This window comes from Corvus hawaiiensis, chromosome 5, assembly GCF_020740725.1.
Source record: "Corvus hawaiiensis isolate bCorHaw1 chromosome 5, bCorHaw1.pri.cur, whole genome shotgun sequence".
Lineage (NCBI taxonomy): Eukaryota > Metazoa > Chordata > Aves > Passeriformes > Corvidae > Corvus > Corvus hawaiiensis.
The window spans coordinates 62,507,649-62,521,764 of record NC_063217.1 but is presented as its reverse complement, the minus strand read 5'-3'; the positions used below and the strand labels follow the sequence as shown (position 1 = coordinate 62,521,764).

At 52.2% G+C, this 14,116-nt stretch overlaps 1 protein-coding gene across 3 annotated transcripts; it reads left to right on the top strand.

The window, feature by feature from the left end:
- The first annotated feature begins 78 nt into the window (after positions 1-78).
- On the top strand, positions 79-12,212 carry LOC125326336 (integrin binding sialoprotein). Of its 3 annotated transcripts, none has more exons than XM_048304500.1 (7): positions 79-212; positions 8,403-8,467; positions 8,546-8,596; positions 8,729-8,800; positions 8,989-9,042; positions 10,994-11,095; positions 11,382-12,212. In XM_048304500.1, exons 2-7 carry the CDS (start codon positions 8,414-8,416, stop codon positions 11,976-11,978), a joined length of 930 nt encoding a protein of 309 aa, XP_048160457.1. In that variant the 5' UTR covers positions 79-212; positions 8,403-8,413; the 3' UTR covers positions 11,979-12,212. The 3 variants fall into 3 exon arrangements, with proteins under 3 accessions (XP_048160457.1, XP_048160455.1, XP_048160456.1); XM_048304498.1 differs by lacking the exon at positions 79-212 and adding an exon at positions 370-527; XM_048304499.1 differs by lacking the exon at positions 79-212 and adding an exon at positions 4,802-7,300.
- Positions 12,213-14,116: the final 1,904 nt, after the last annotated feature.

Below are 14,116 nucleotides of genomic sequence, written 5' to 3'. Positions count from 1 at the left end.
GCTCCTGTTTTTTGTGGAAATTACATTTTTTTCACCCTGTGTAACCTTTTTTTGCTTCTCTATGAGATCAGCTCTGAAAGTTGCAGCTTCCCCACGCTGCTGCCTTGGGAATGAGCCTCTTTCCTGACTCTCCATCCCACTAGTCTCCACTTCACGGTGAATACCTCAGCTGTGACCTGGCCCTTATTTTTTGGACCCCTCGGATCAATCGTGTAAGTAGCTGGGGACGCTGTGATGGCAGCGATGCCTGTCAGGGTCATGGGCACCAAAATTCTGGTGTGCAGCCCCACCAAGTGGGGTGAAAGACATCAAGCGTGGGTTTGGCTGCAGCCAAAAGGGCTGGGTCCGCGCATCCCTGTGGCTGTGGTTTAAAGCTGCAGCAGCGGCGTGTGTGCCGCTGCAGGGCAGGGCAGGGCAGGGCCGTGAGCTCTCCCGTGTCCAGCAAGCGGTGCCGCTGCTCAGGCAGCGGCCACGTTCTGGTGCCGCCTCTGCCGCGGGGCTGGGTCACATCGCTGGGGCCATCAGAGGTGATGTTTGCGTAGCGACAGCTGGCGGGGGTGGGGATGGAGCAGCTTTTTTCGGATCCCTCCAGGAAGAGGAGTGCAGCTCTGCAGTGAGCCCGGCCTGCGAGCAGGACGGTCGAGACCTAGCAGGGGTGGGGGGAAATCGCTTCTTGCAAGTTGGTGCATGACCCTGTGTCCATCCTCATCCTTGTGGGAGCGGTGCTGGGGTGCACAGCAGCCTGGCACAGCTGGGCAGGGGACTGCGTGTCCCCGTCCTCCTCAGTTCGTGCATGGAGAGAAAAACTGGAGAGATCTGGGTTTAGTCTGAGCGGGAGGCACGAGTGCCCTGCCAACAGGGCTGAGGGTATCCGGCTGTGCTGCCCTTCACGTGCCTTCCCGGGGACGTGCTGCCACTGCCCTCGTGTCCTGGCCAGCAACGCCCAAAGCTTGCCTCCCGCTGGCTGGCTGCTCCCCAAAAGCCACGGAGCCGGTGCCAGAGCTGGCTGCTGCCTGCCGGTCCTGCCAGGACAGCTTCCCACGGCACCATCCCTCCTGGGCATTGCCCTTCTCTGGGAAAACCTCCTGCCTGGCCACAGGGAGGGAGCCGCTCGTGTTGGGCCCATGCAGGGATGTGCCCAGAACCTGGCAAGGACATCTGCAAGGTTTTGGGGGACACTGGTGGCACTGGACTATCCCAATCAAATGCTGTTCATCTGTGTATGAGCAGGGCCACCCTGCTTGACATCTGGAAGGGCTTGATGATGGGCAGCACTTTACAGGGTGAGGTTCTGGATGGACAGAGAGAGAGTGACCAAAAGATGCTCTCTTGGAGGACTTTAAGGCATTTTTAGGAGTTTATGTATTTGGTTTTCGTGCCATGTGTCTATGCACTGTGAGCAGTCAAGGGGAGAGCTCTTGCTCTCTGCTGTTGGGCTGTCAGGAAAAGCAGCTGGGAGGTCAGCCACAGGCTTTGCCATCACTGGAGATGTTCCTGCCTCCAGTTTCGAGATGATTATGCCATGGAGTTGTCAGGGTCAGTTTTCCTGATGGGTTAGGCAGGGATAAAAAATGCCCACGTCAATGTATGCTTTTATTATCCACCCACATGACACTCTTTGTGCATTGGGGGTGGCTCCAGAGCTGAATGCAGCGATTTACCCATAAATCAGCATTGGAGTTTAAAGCAGGTATTTTTGGATCCATTTGGGTTTGTGAAAACATGAGTTTGCATCATCTTAAAAGAAACGTTTCTTGTGTTGGTTTTTTTTTTGTCCTTTCCAAGAAGAAAAAATTCTATTTTTAATAAGTAGCTGGTGTGGCTGAAGTGGTGGGAGGCAGCAGTGCTGAGCCTGGCTGTGGCAGCGGAACTTGGGGCAGCCATGGCACACAAGCTGCACTTATTCAACCCCCTTATTTTCCTGGCTTTGGTGGGAGCAACAGAGAGACCCCTGCACCTGCAGACCACCTCTCCATCCAGCAGTGACTTTTTTGACAGTGCAGACAAATGTCCTGGGCTTCCTGTGGTGATCTGAGTTCCACAGCTGGCTGCAGGGCTTTTCCTTGGCCTGTGTTTGTCTTTAGAGAAACAGGAATATCTGTGGAAGAAACAATGATAGAATCACAGAATGGTCTTGGTTGGGAAGGACCTTAAACCCCATCTCAATCCAACCTCCCTGCCATGGGCAGGGACACCTTTCACTAGACCAGGTTGCTCAGAGCCCCATCCAGCCTGGTCTGGAACACTTCCAGGAATGGGGCACCTATGACTTCTCTGAGCAACCTGTGCCAGTGCCTCACCACCTTCACAGCAAAGAATTTCCTCCTAAGACCAAATCTAAACCTCTTCTCTCTCAGTTTGAAGCCATCCCCCCTTATCTTGTCACTACATGCCCTTGTAAGAAATATCTCTTCCTCTTTCTTGTAAGCTCCCTTCAGGTCTGATGGGCTCGTCTCTTCTGTGCCCCCTGTGATGGAATTCTGTGGTGGGAACCACTCCTCTCCAAGCACGAAGTGCGGCCAGGAGAATTTGATTGTGTTTCTCTGCCCTTTTCAATGGGGAGAAAAAACCTCTGATGGAATCACCGAGGCCATCAATCTGAACAAAAGAAATATCCCAGACGTGGTAAAACAGTCTCTTACCTCAGTGAAACCCCAAAATGTTACAAACCTTTCAAATGCTCGTAGGAAATTTTTCTTCCAGCTCCCTTTACTGCCATGCACTTTGATGGCAAATAACTTTCCCAGCCTTGGCTCAGCCATGTCTTGGGAGTTTTGTGGTCCCCTCAGCACTGCCCCAAGGACCCAGGCACCACAGGATGGTACAAATAAAGTGCAAGTGTTAACATCCACCTGTACTGCACCATCCAGCTCATGATGGAAACCTTAAATCCACCTGTACTGCACTCCCCAAACTCATGACAGAAACCTTAAAGCTGCAGAGTGAGCAAGTGGTTTGCAGTTCAGTTTTTTCCTATTTTCACACCCTGAAATGCAAAGCTGCAAAGAGCTGTTGTTGTGTTTTAGCAGAAGGCATCAGGCTACTGAACACAGGGGCTGAACCTGCACGTGGGGGGGCAGAGGCAACACCTGCCCTTTCTGCCCTAGACCTGATGTTGTTTCACCTGCAGAGCAAAAAGGAGTTTCATGACAGTGTGAAAACTTCCAAAGCCACCTTTCTATAATATGAAATGAGTGCCTGAGTACTTTTTGTAGAAGACACATACTTCTCTGTGTATTTTGGCCGGGTCAGATGGGGCTTTGAGTAACCTGGTCTAATGGGAGGTGTCCCTGCTCATGGCAGGGGATTGGGACTAGATGAGCTTTAAGGTCCCTTCCAATCCAAAGCATTCTGTGATTCTATGATATGTGGATACATATATCACTCTTCTGCAACTCCTGTGTGTACACAGTAACAAATGACATGTACAAGAGCAGCAGTTCCTGCTGACACATGTAGCACACTCTGCCTCTGCTGCATGTGGCACCTTTTTAATCCCAGATTCAGGGTTTTTCCCAGGTTAGAGCAGTGTGTGCAGCCCGGGAGGCAGGCAGCCATCACTAGTGCAGCACAGAAGCAGTGTGCCTCCGCTCCATCCAGATGCCTGATGGTCCAGGGACACTGGCTTAACTTTGCTTGAGAGCTCAGTTCCTAAGCTGCGTGTGCAGGCTGTTGGTTGATACTTCTGCAATGAACGCAGGCTGTCTTCCTGCTCTGCTCCTGAAAATAGGGCATTTTGGGGGGTTTATTTGGCTTTTTCTCCTGAGGATGTGTTTGAGAGCTCTCACATGTGGATGGAGGCAGAGAAAGGTGGGAGACCAGACCTGGTAACTTACTCTGGCTGATGAGGTGTTTCTTGCTCCTGAAAAAAAAGAAAAACAAACAAAAAACCTGAGGAGATCCAATGTACAGATATTGCTCAAACATGTGAGGGCCTGGGTGGTGGCGAGTCTGGGATTTGTGATAAAGCTGTGACCTTGCCTTGGTGATTTGCTGCGGTTTTTTCCCTGAGTTCAGGGTGCTTCAAAGTGCTCACATTACAGAGCTACTCCTGACCCGCATTTTGCCAGGAATGTAAATAGAATTTATTTCCTTTTCCTGATTTCTGCTCAAAGAAAAAGGAAAATCATACTAAACATTTAGTTGCAGAGGGCCAATATATAAAGATTGTGTACTGGTAATGGAGACTGACACATGGTGCATTTCAGATATTCTCCCCTCACACTTTTATCCTAAAATTGGATGTTGCCAAAAGAATAATGAGCTGTGTGTGCAGCTGATGCTGGTTTGCATTTGTGTTTGTGTTCTGAGAGGTAAGGGGAAAGAGAGGCATTCCTTATTCTCGCACTGTTGCTCCCTCTTCTTGCTCATCACTTCTCTCCCCAGCTGGTGACCATGGCACACACAGTCCTGTCCCTGACAGCATGTGGAGAGAGGTGGAGGCCAGGGCAAACTCAGCCTCAGGTGCCCCCTGTACATATTTTGGGGGTGCTCTGGGCACAGAGCTGCATAGCAGGTGTGCCCCTTTCCCTGGCTGCAGCAGCACCTTGGTCCCTTCCCCCCATGCTCAAAGTGTCCTTCTGGTTTTGTTTTCTTTACTTATTTTTGGCCCTGAGGTTTCCTTTCAGAGTAGCTCCAGGGCGTGGAAATAGGATGGTGCAGCCTCAGCCCTGCAGTGCTCCCGGGCAGGACAGAAGCACTCTGCTCTGCTCATTTACTACCCTGCAAAAATAATAATTAAATTTGGACCTAGGAGCCATGTCAGCCTGTGCCAGACAGGGACACTCTGACCCTGAGGTCCTCAGGGGCTGAGGCAAGTACACCCAAACTGTACGAGGTGCCCTTGCTGGGTGCAAGCCCACCCAGCTGCAGAACTGAGCTGTGGCTGGCGGCCGGTGCAAACCCCACCTTCCACTAGACCACGCTGGTCAAAGCCCCATCCCTTGGAAGTAGATAAGCTGTTCTGTGTTTTATTTCCAGCAAGGTGAGATCATTTTCATAAAGCTTTCAGAGCCTGCAATCACTTTTAATACCAGATTCCTTTCAGACAAAGGGGTGATCCCTCCAAGCCCTGCTGCCTTGGAGAGACAGAGTTCTTGCAAAAGCATTAAGAGACCAGTGCTCCAAGCCTGTGATGTGATGCTTTTTAAAGTAATAATAAAAAATAAAATTAAAATGGAAATGTTTTGGATGTGCTTGCTGAGTTCCCTGCTGGTCTCCCGGCATGGTGCCGGTGAGGTTGCTGCTGCTGGTGGCCTGCCTGGGCAGCACCCACTCCAGGAGCTAAACATAGGTGCTGGCTGCACAAGGCACTTGGGCACACATTAATTATCCTGGTGCTTTTTAGGGATCTTGGGTGAAATATGTGTTTTTATAGTCAGTTTTCCATATGTTTTTTTTAAGCAGCCTGGAGCAGAAGCCCTTTAATTACATTAAAAATCGCCTCCCACCAGGACTCTCTGTTCCCAAGCCTTGGTGAAATTTTAAGCTCAAAGCTGGGCACATGCTCACTGCTTTCCTGGGCCAGGCAGCTTAGGACAGCAGGGGACAATGGGAAGCACGGCTGTCTCTGTCCTGAACCCCCTGTATCACCCCCAGCAGGGCAGGCCCTCCAGCTGCTCCAGCCCCATGGAGCTGGAGGGGACACAGGAATCTTCTCAATGCTCATCTCTCTCTTTATCAGAGGCTGCTGTGTTGGCACCAAAAAACTGCATGGCTGGGGTTTTTTTTTTCTTTTTTCTTTTTTCTTTTTTTTGGTGTGTGGGTTTTCCTGGCATGAGGCATTAGCTGAAAGCCACGGCCAGCTCCAGACCTCCCTTATAATTAGGACTCCTCACAGTGACACAATGGGTTTTGAAGCCCATGGAGCAGGGGCAGCTGTGCCCTGCAGCCCCAGGGTTGCACGGTGGGCATGTGGCATGGCCTGCTGCCAGGGCTGCTGGACCCTCGAGGGGCTATGGGGGGACCCCTCCCTCCCCAGAAACAAGTTATGTGTATAGTGTTCCAGCAATTATCAACTCCCCATCATGTACCTGTCAATGCTGGGCTCCCCTGCTTGAGGGTGAGGCTGTTTGTACGCCTAGTTTTGAGACACAACATTCGGGTCTTTCATGACAAAGTGGATTTTTTTGTCCTAAATAACCTCAATTTTACCACTGGCTAGGCTGACCATTACAGACCTGCCTAAAGGCATTTATTTTTCAGCATCACTGTTCCCTTTCCTAGGGCTGTAGGTGCATCAGGTGGGATTTGCAGTTCTCCTCACCCCTGTGGGAAGCAAAGCTGCATTTGGTGAGGAGTCATTCTCTGAACTGCTGCAGCCCAGATGTGCAGGAGCTCAGGGGCCTTTGCTGAAGAGTGCAAGAAAAATCTGGGAAAGAGGCAGCAGAGGTGCACTGGAGAGCTGGGTGGCTGAAATCCAAGCAGGAAATGATAAATATAGGTAAAGGAGAAAAGACGTCCCTGCAGAGGTGGGTGTCGGGGCAGCATCCGCTTGCTGTATCCTGCCACCAAAGTCCCCAGTGAGATTTGAGCGGACACATGGGTGGGGTTTTTTTCACTTTTCCCCCCACCTCAAGCAGTTATTCTGCTTTGCTGGGGACAAACACAGATTTTAACTGAGCAACGCCTGATTTTGGAGAGCAGGGGACTGGGCTGGCCCCTGTGTGGGTCTGGGTAGTTAGTGGGGCATTAGAAAAAAAGCAGACTTGCAGTTTGTAGCAACACTGTGGCAGAAATGGCTCCCAAAGGTGTCACCTGTATCTGAGTCCCCTTTTCTTTCCCTGCCTTTACCAAGGCTTCTGCAGGCATCCTGGAGAGGGATTTGTTTGGATTTAGCTTTCTTTTCAGTCTAATGGCTCTATCCAACTGGCTGTGGAGCCGGGCCTTTGAGGTTGGTCATTTTGTCTACTTGAAAAAACAGTGACAGAATTTCCCAAAAATGGAGGTGGACACCCCCCAGGAACAGATTTCTCAATATTTATTTTAATTAAAACCCAGAGTGTTATTATACCCTCGGCCTCCCGGCCGCTCATCTGAGGCCAGACCCTCAATTAAGCGGTGCAGTGCAAACCTTGCTGGGTTTGGCAGCAGCACGGGGCGCTATGTTTGTGCACCAAATCTGCCAGCGTTTAAGTTTTGGAGGGTTTTTGGTGCACTCTGGAGGGCCGGCGTCACTCCGGGCAGGGCGGTGACTGACTTGGGGGGGGGGGCAAAGCCAGACCTTATATCCCAGCAGGGCAGCAGCAGGAGGAAATCTGTGCCAGCTGACTCCGTGGGTAGCTCTCGGTGCTGGGGCAGGGTAAGCTTGCTGCTGCTCTTCCCAGCTGGGTTGTGCATTGCTGTCTGATTTTTGCAGGGAGATGGAGGGGCTCAGCTTGCTGGCAGGACAGGGTGCTGCTTTTATTCCTTGCCTGGGGCTGTGGCTTCATGAAGCGCTTGGGTGGAGGGGATGAGCATCCAGAGCCTTGCTGTGAGGTCAGGGAAGCTTGTGGCCACTTGTTTTCTAGCCTGAGTTAAGCAAAAATAGGGAAACTTCAAGCACAGACAAATGTAACAACGACTCCTCACAAGCTCAGCTGATGTTGAGTTTAGGCAGAGGAAGGGTAGGAAAAAGGAAGGTCAGTGGGCCTGGCTGAGCTCGGGAGGATGCTGGGAGCATCCCTCCCTGGGGGAAGGCTGGGGTGCTGCTGGAAGGTTTGGGTGTGCTCCTTGCTCCTTGATGGAGGAGGGCAGGCTGTGTTTTGGTGCTTCGGGTCTGCAGCTCAGACCTGCCCAGAGGCAAGTCCCTTCCAAGTGTGCCTGTGGGGGGCTCTTTGCATTGGTGCCTTGCCACTGTTATTTTTGCCAATGGCAGGCTGTAGAAGCCAATTATTTCCATTATTTGTTTGCTCGTTTGTTTTTCCTCAGTGAGGTTAAACTGTCTGTGGTGTGATTCCCAGGAGCACTGCTCCCTGGGCAGAGCCTGAGCAGGTCTTGGAGCTGTGGGAGGGCGGCCACCATGGGCAGTGCTCCCAGCTGCTCCTGTCACATCTCCAGTGGGGCTTGGCTTTCTCCCCTCCCTCAAAGGCAATGGGGAAGCAGGAGTGAGTAGTCCTGCTCCAGGAAAGGATGAGTCCACTACATGGTGAAACTTGCTTTTCTGGTATTTTGTGGCTTCTAGAAAAAACAACATATATTCATGGAAATTGAGGCTGATCTTTAAAAAAAAAAAAAGGAGAAAAAGGAAAGAAAAGAAGGAATTGGGTCTATGGAGGGGTTGAGTGACTGCACCAAGAAGTGGCTGGAGGTCAGCCTTTCTTCTCCTCGCTCAGCCACATGGACACAGACATGTGGATGGTTTGGAGTAGTGTCGGTGCTTTCTAGCTGAAAAGCAAGCCCTCGACGTGTTTTGCTGTTCCTAGAGAAAGCAGCCATGAGGAGTGTCCTGGTCTTTGTCTGCCTGGTGGGGATGGCCTGCGCCTTCTCGGTGAGTGCCAGGTGAGGGGGGACCCCCCGGCCTCCCCGGGGCTGGTGTGGGGCTTGTACCAACCCACCTTTTCCCCAGGTCAAGAGCTGGCTGCGGCAACCCAAGCTGGACAGCTCGGAAGAGAACGCGGTAGGGTCTCCTCCACCCTGCGTGCCCCGTCCCACACGAGGCTGGTCTTGAGGGAGGGCCCATTTTGGTGGCTCCTGTACCCAGGTCCAGGTCCCCAGACTGATGGGATTTTCCCCCTCCTTCTTCCGGTAGGTTTTCAAGAGCCGGCACCAGCATTACCTGTACAGATACATCTACGTGTATCCCCCGCAGCGACGGTACCAGGTCGGTGCTTCTGAGGGGTTGCTGCTGTTTTGCCGCCCTCCAAATGCAGAGATTTTGGCCCAAATGAGATGGGGGCACAGTCTGTGCCCTGTTTGCACTGGCCCATGGGCCTGAGCACAGAACATTGTACTCATGACACCACTGGAAACCCACCCACCTGCCTCCAACTTGGTTTTCCCTCTTCTTAGGGCAGTGACTCATCCGAGGAAGAGGGGGATGGCTCAGAGGAGGAGGAAGGGGGGGTGAGTATGGCAAACCAGCAGCCTGCAAAACAAATACGGGAATTTGGGAACTTTGGTTTTGTAGTCTCTGCTCATCAGCATTTGTGGTCACTGACCGCCCACAGCCTTGCACTCTGGATACAACTGGATTTTCTACTCTGGGGCTTGTTTTATTACTTTTTTGTCAATTTTTTCTTTTTTCTTTCCTTTTTCTTCCTGGGCGGGGGTTGCACCAAACAACTCTGAGAAAAACTCTCTGGGTTTCCATTTTCAGTGGCTCATAAAGGAGCAGGACCGGTCAAAGAACAGAAGCAAGGAGGTTCATACAAGGGAGAAGGTGCTGTTAGGGGCTCACCTTCCTCTTTCAGGATCTGTTGCCCTTACAGCACTGAGAAAATTTCTACGGAAAATCCTGTTAAGCTCTGCATGTGTGTCTGTGGAGTGACACAAACTGATGCTATATTGGGAAAGACACATTTTTTACCAGTCAGATGATAAAGCTGCTCCTGTCTGCTGGATCAGTATGAGCTTGGGCACCTCTGTAGTTGTGAGAGTCACCCAGGTCCAAAATTAAATGCAAGGGGTTACAAAAGTCTTTTGTGTCTCCTCAGGCTACAAATGCTCAAAAATTATCCAGTGGTCTCAGGCACACAGGAACTTTGAAATAAGGATCAGGTATGCTTGGAAACCTGTGTATCAGACCTAATCAAGTCTTTTATTTTTTTCTTTTTCAAAAGTTATTTAATGAAAACCTGGGATTCTGGTTTTAAATTCCCCTTTGGAGACCAATCCAGGGTTGGGATACAGTATGGGGTGGCCCCTGTGCCAACCCTGGCACCTCCCTGCAATTTGCCCCATTTTGCCTGTTCCTCTCCCCTACCACTGCAATCTCTAGGGATAAATTTGAGTAGTGGGATGGGCAGCAGAAGGTGGAATTTCATTTCTCAGGAAGAAATTAAGTGATATGCAGGAATGTAGCCGCTGTTTGGGTCTGCCCTTTTCGTTTGGAGAGCACCAGAGCAGTGGCTGTTCCTAGGCAGGGATGTGCCTTCACTGTCAGCGTGGTCAGCAAGAGGAATCATGCTGAAAGGCCCCAAGGTCAGTTATAGGTATGTAAAGAGCACTGCTATAGTGGCTGCTGGATGGGGAGCATCGCTCCCACTGGCACAGCTAGCTGCACAGTGCAATTTGATGTCTCTCCTGTTGGAGAGAAGAGCAGCCTGGGTTTTCTCTGCCATCAGGTGCACCTGTCAGTATTCCAAGGTCTGAGGTGGCCCAAAATGCCAGGGTAGGTGTCCTTGGTCTTGGCGTGTGAGTGGTGGGGATTGCCCAAGGCGGTGATGACACTGACCTCACATCTCCCTGCCATGGCTGGGCTCATTTGCTGGTAGCAACATGTTCCTCCTCCCAGGCTGGGCACTGGGTGAACTGCCCCACCAGTTCCTCAGTGGCTGCTCCAGGCTCTGTTTGCATTTGGTTTATTCCTCACCTTTTTATAGCCAGGCATCCCACTGAGAGCCCTGCTGTGCTGCTGATCTCTGGGGCCAAGCATTGCTGATGGCTGATTGCTGGTGGGGTTTGGGCTCACGCCTGCCTTTGAGCCATCACACTCTCACTGACCATCCACACATGATGTGCAGCGTGCCCACATGTAGTGTGCCTGTGGCTTTCTTTGTTTACTGGAAACTGGGAGAGGTAACTTCAGAAGAAAACCTTTACATGCTTTGCAAAGCAAAACGCAGAGCCAGAATGGGAACACCCAGCTCCAGCCACCACCACTTAATTGCATGGCTCCAGCTGCCCTGCTGCAGCTTCTCCATTTCAGCCTGGAACAAGACCTGTGGGAAAGCAGGGAACTCAGAGCAATGCCCAAATGCTGTGTGTGGATGCTGCGTACCCCTCTCATTGCTGGGAGGCCTGCGCTCCACTCCAGCTGCTGACCCTCTGCCCTGTTCTGTCCCTGTCCCTGCAGGAGCCATTTCATGCTGGCACCAAGGCCGCTGGACACCCCGCCAGAGCAGCCCCTGGGGACTGCCAGGGTGCACTGGGAGGAGACGTCACATCCCCCCAGCAGGTGTGGCTTGGGAACCTCCCGTGGGGAGGGCTCTGTTCACTGCATATTTGCTTGCACCCGTTGGGATGCCCTGCACCCTGTTTCTGCTTGGGGAGCTGCTGTGGAAATACCCACAGCTGGACCAGGCTCTGGGCATTAACTTGGGGTTGGAAGGGGTACCCCAAAAAGAGAGTCCTGCCATGCAAGGTGTGGGGGGATGCTCAGCTGTGCCCATACCTGCCCCTTGCCACATGGAGGTGCAGCCTCCTGACACCCCAGTAATGCTGTGCTGTCTTCCCTCTGCCAGGGCAAGGGCTGCCAAGAGACCCTGAAAGGGATCAGGCAGAGGACTGCCAGCAAGGGGGAAGACTCTGAAAATGAAGACAGTGATGAGAATGAGGAGGAAGAGGAGGAAGAGGAGGAAGAAGAAGTAGATGAGAACGAGAATGGTGTCAATGGCACAAGCACCAATACCACAGAGGGTATTGGACCTCATGGCAATGGCACTGCAGTGGCTGAGGAGGGCACTGGTGAAGCTGAGGAAGCGGAGGAAGAGGAGGAGGAGGAAGAAGAAGAGGAAGAGGAGGAGGAGGAGGAGGAGGAAACCGAAGCCACCACCATCGCCAGCACTACCAATGAAGATGGTCTGACCCAGGCGACAACTATGGTTGATGGGGGACCCACAGATGCCACCACAGATGCTACCACAGCTGGGGAGCTGTGGGAGTATGATGTGACGGCCAGGGACTACGGCCGGGGGGACGAGGGCACCACGGAGGGTGGGTACGAGGAACAGGATGGGTATGCACGCGGGGACAGCTACCGGGCCTACGAGGATGAGTACGGCTACTACAAAGGGCACGGATACGATGTGTATGGCCAGGATTACTACTACAGCCAGTGAGCAGGGGGGCAGCCCTGGTGCTGTTCCTGCCTGCCCCAGCCCACTCAGGAAGGTGCATCCAAAGGCTCCCTGCAGCCACTGCATGCCAGAGGAGACGCCAGGCAGCTTGCCATGTGCGCTGGCTCCGTTCCAGGCTTTTTTATTTTGTATCTTGCAAAGTGAAATGAAATGAAATCAAATGAAATGAAATGAAATGAAATGAAATGAAATGAAATGAAATAAAGCAACTGAACTGAGCCTGCTGGTGACAAAAGGTTTGCTGCCAAATTTGCTGGGGTCAGTGGGGCAGCACAGCACTTGGTGAGGGGCTGAGGGGCTACAGTTGTCCATGATGCTTAGGGCTGAATCTTACTATTCCAGCTCAGATGCACATGAAAGGAGGGAGGAACACCAAGGCTAACTTGGAAAGCCTCTGTAGAGTCCCCTCTGAAAAATGAAAGGGCGCTCTTAGGGACACTGCTGTGGGATTACAGACATGTTTTATGTAGAGTTGATGTGAATTTCCAATACTTGAGCAATGATAATTTTACCACATCTTCCATTCCTTGGTAACATGCCTCCCATGGCCTGACCACACACCAGGCAATGTTAATAAGGGTAAAAACACTAATTTCTTTTTCTGGGCATCACTAGCTATAGATGCACACCCCTGTAATGAGGGCTTTGCTTCTTCATCCCTGCACCAGGCATGTGGGTAGAAGGCTGGGCAACTTGGATGTGTGTCTTGAACACCAGAACTGCAGCCTAAAATGTCCCTGTCACACAGCCTCATTCCCAGAACAAGGTAGGGCTGTCACAGTGACAGTGGTGCAGCTACTTCCCTCCTACATCAGTGATGGGGATGCCTGGCTGGGAGTCGTCAAGATCCCTGCTCAGGGTCACTCCTCAACAGGAGTGTGTCCCTGGCCAACTGGAGATCTGCATTACGGATAGGGATGGAATAAATCCCACTGGGTTCCAGACAGATGCCACCATTTGGGAATAGTGATGCCCATTATGCACAGTTTATGGCAGGTACTGTGCTGCTCTTGCAGTCCTAGGAAGGGAACCTGAGTTCAGCTCCTGCTGTAGGTCCAACTGCAGAACTAGTCTATTCTCACAACAGCAAGTTGCTGGCCATTGTACAAAACTGCTTCCGTGTGCCAAAGCCAGGCTGCAGTTGCTGGAGAGGCAGGAGGTGCTGCCTGCAGCATAGGCACCCATGGAGACAAATCCCTATGGTGGCACTGGGGAGCCCTGCATGCGCTCATGGCTGGTGGGGGGACGCAAGTCTCCCATCATCCACATCCCCAGGGGGTGCCCAGAGACGTCAGGGAAGCAGCGTGGACAAAGGGCCCTGGAACTGCCAGGGGCTGGGTCCCGCTCCCACAGGGCGTGTAGCCCAGTCCCATGTGCGTCAGCCCCCCAGGCACCTGGCAAAAGCTCTCCTCCAGGAGCCAAGGCACATGGGCTGACTGCCCTGTGCGGTGGCATCTGACTGCCGCTCCCTGGCCAGTGGGCAAGCGTCAGTTTCCTGCTGGCTCTGGGATTTGCTCCTGCTCAAGGCTGGATGCTGATGGTTTAAGCGTTTCTGGTGATAATGCAGCAGTCGTGCCAGCTCCTGGGGTTTGGGTTAGAACAGAGTGGGGAGTGGGATGGCAGCTGCTGTCACCATCACCACAGTGAGTGCCTGAGCCAGACTGGCCGCAGCAGTGGGAACCCTTCTTGGCAAGGGCATAGGTGATCAGCAATGACACCAAAACTAGAGGTGGTGGGGAGGAGGGTTTGTACATCATGCACACCTCTGTAGCGCTTCTTTGTCATGAAGTTGGGCTCAAAGGGACCTGTGCAAGCAGTGCATGGAAAAATAGATTTTTTTTCTTTTTTGCCACTCTGCACTTGCACAGGTTTAGCTCGGAGGGGTTGAGGTTGAAACCCAAAAAGCAAGTGTCAGAAGACACAGCATGGTGGTGGCTCTCAGCTTGGCCAATACTGCCCTTCTGTGCCAAAGGGCCAGAACCAGGCCTGGCTCTGGATATTGCCCTTCCCTTTCTGCAGCCCTGCCGGCTTTCCCATGTTGGTCACAGCGAGCAAGCCAAGACCCACTGCACACCCTCTTATCAATAACCAAGCTGGACATGTGCCACACTAAGATCTGC

What these genes read in the sequence shown, in the direction of transcription:
- LOC125326336 (XM_048304500.1), top strand. Translation starts at nt 8,414, where the DNA reads ATGAGGAGTGTCCTGGTCTTTGTCTGCCTGGTGGGGATGGCCTGCGCC. An exon ending in GGATGGCCTGCGCCTTCTCG is followed by an intron (nt 8,468 to 8,545) that starts GTGAGTGCCAGG and finishes CCTTTTCCCCAG; the next exon opens with GTCAAGAGCTGGCTGCGGCA. An exon ending in CAGAGGAGGAGGAAGGGGGG is followed by an intron (nt 9,043 to 10,993) that starts GTGAGTATGGCA and finishes CTGTCCCTGCAG; the next exon opens with GAGCCATTTCATGCTGGCAC.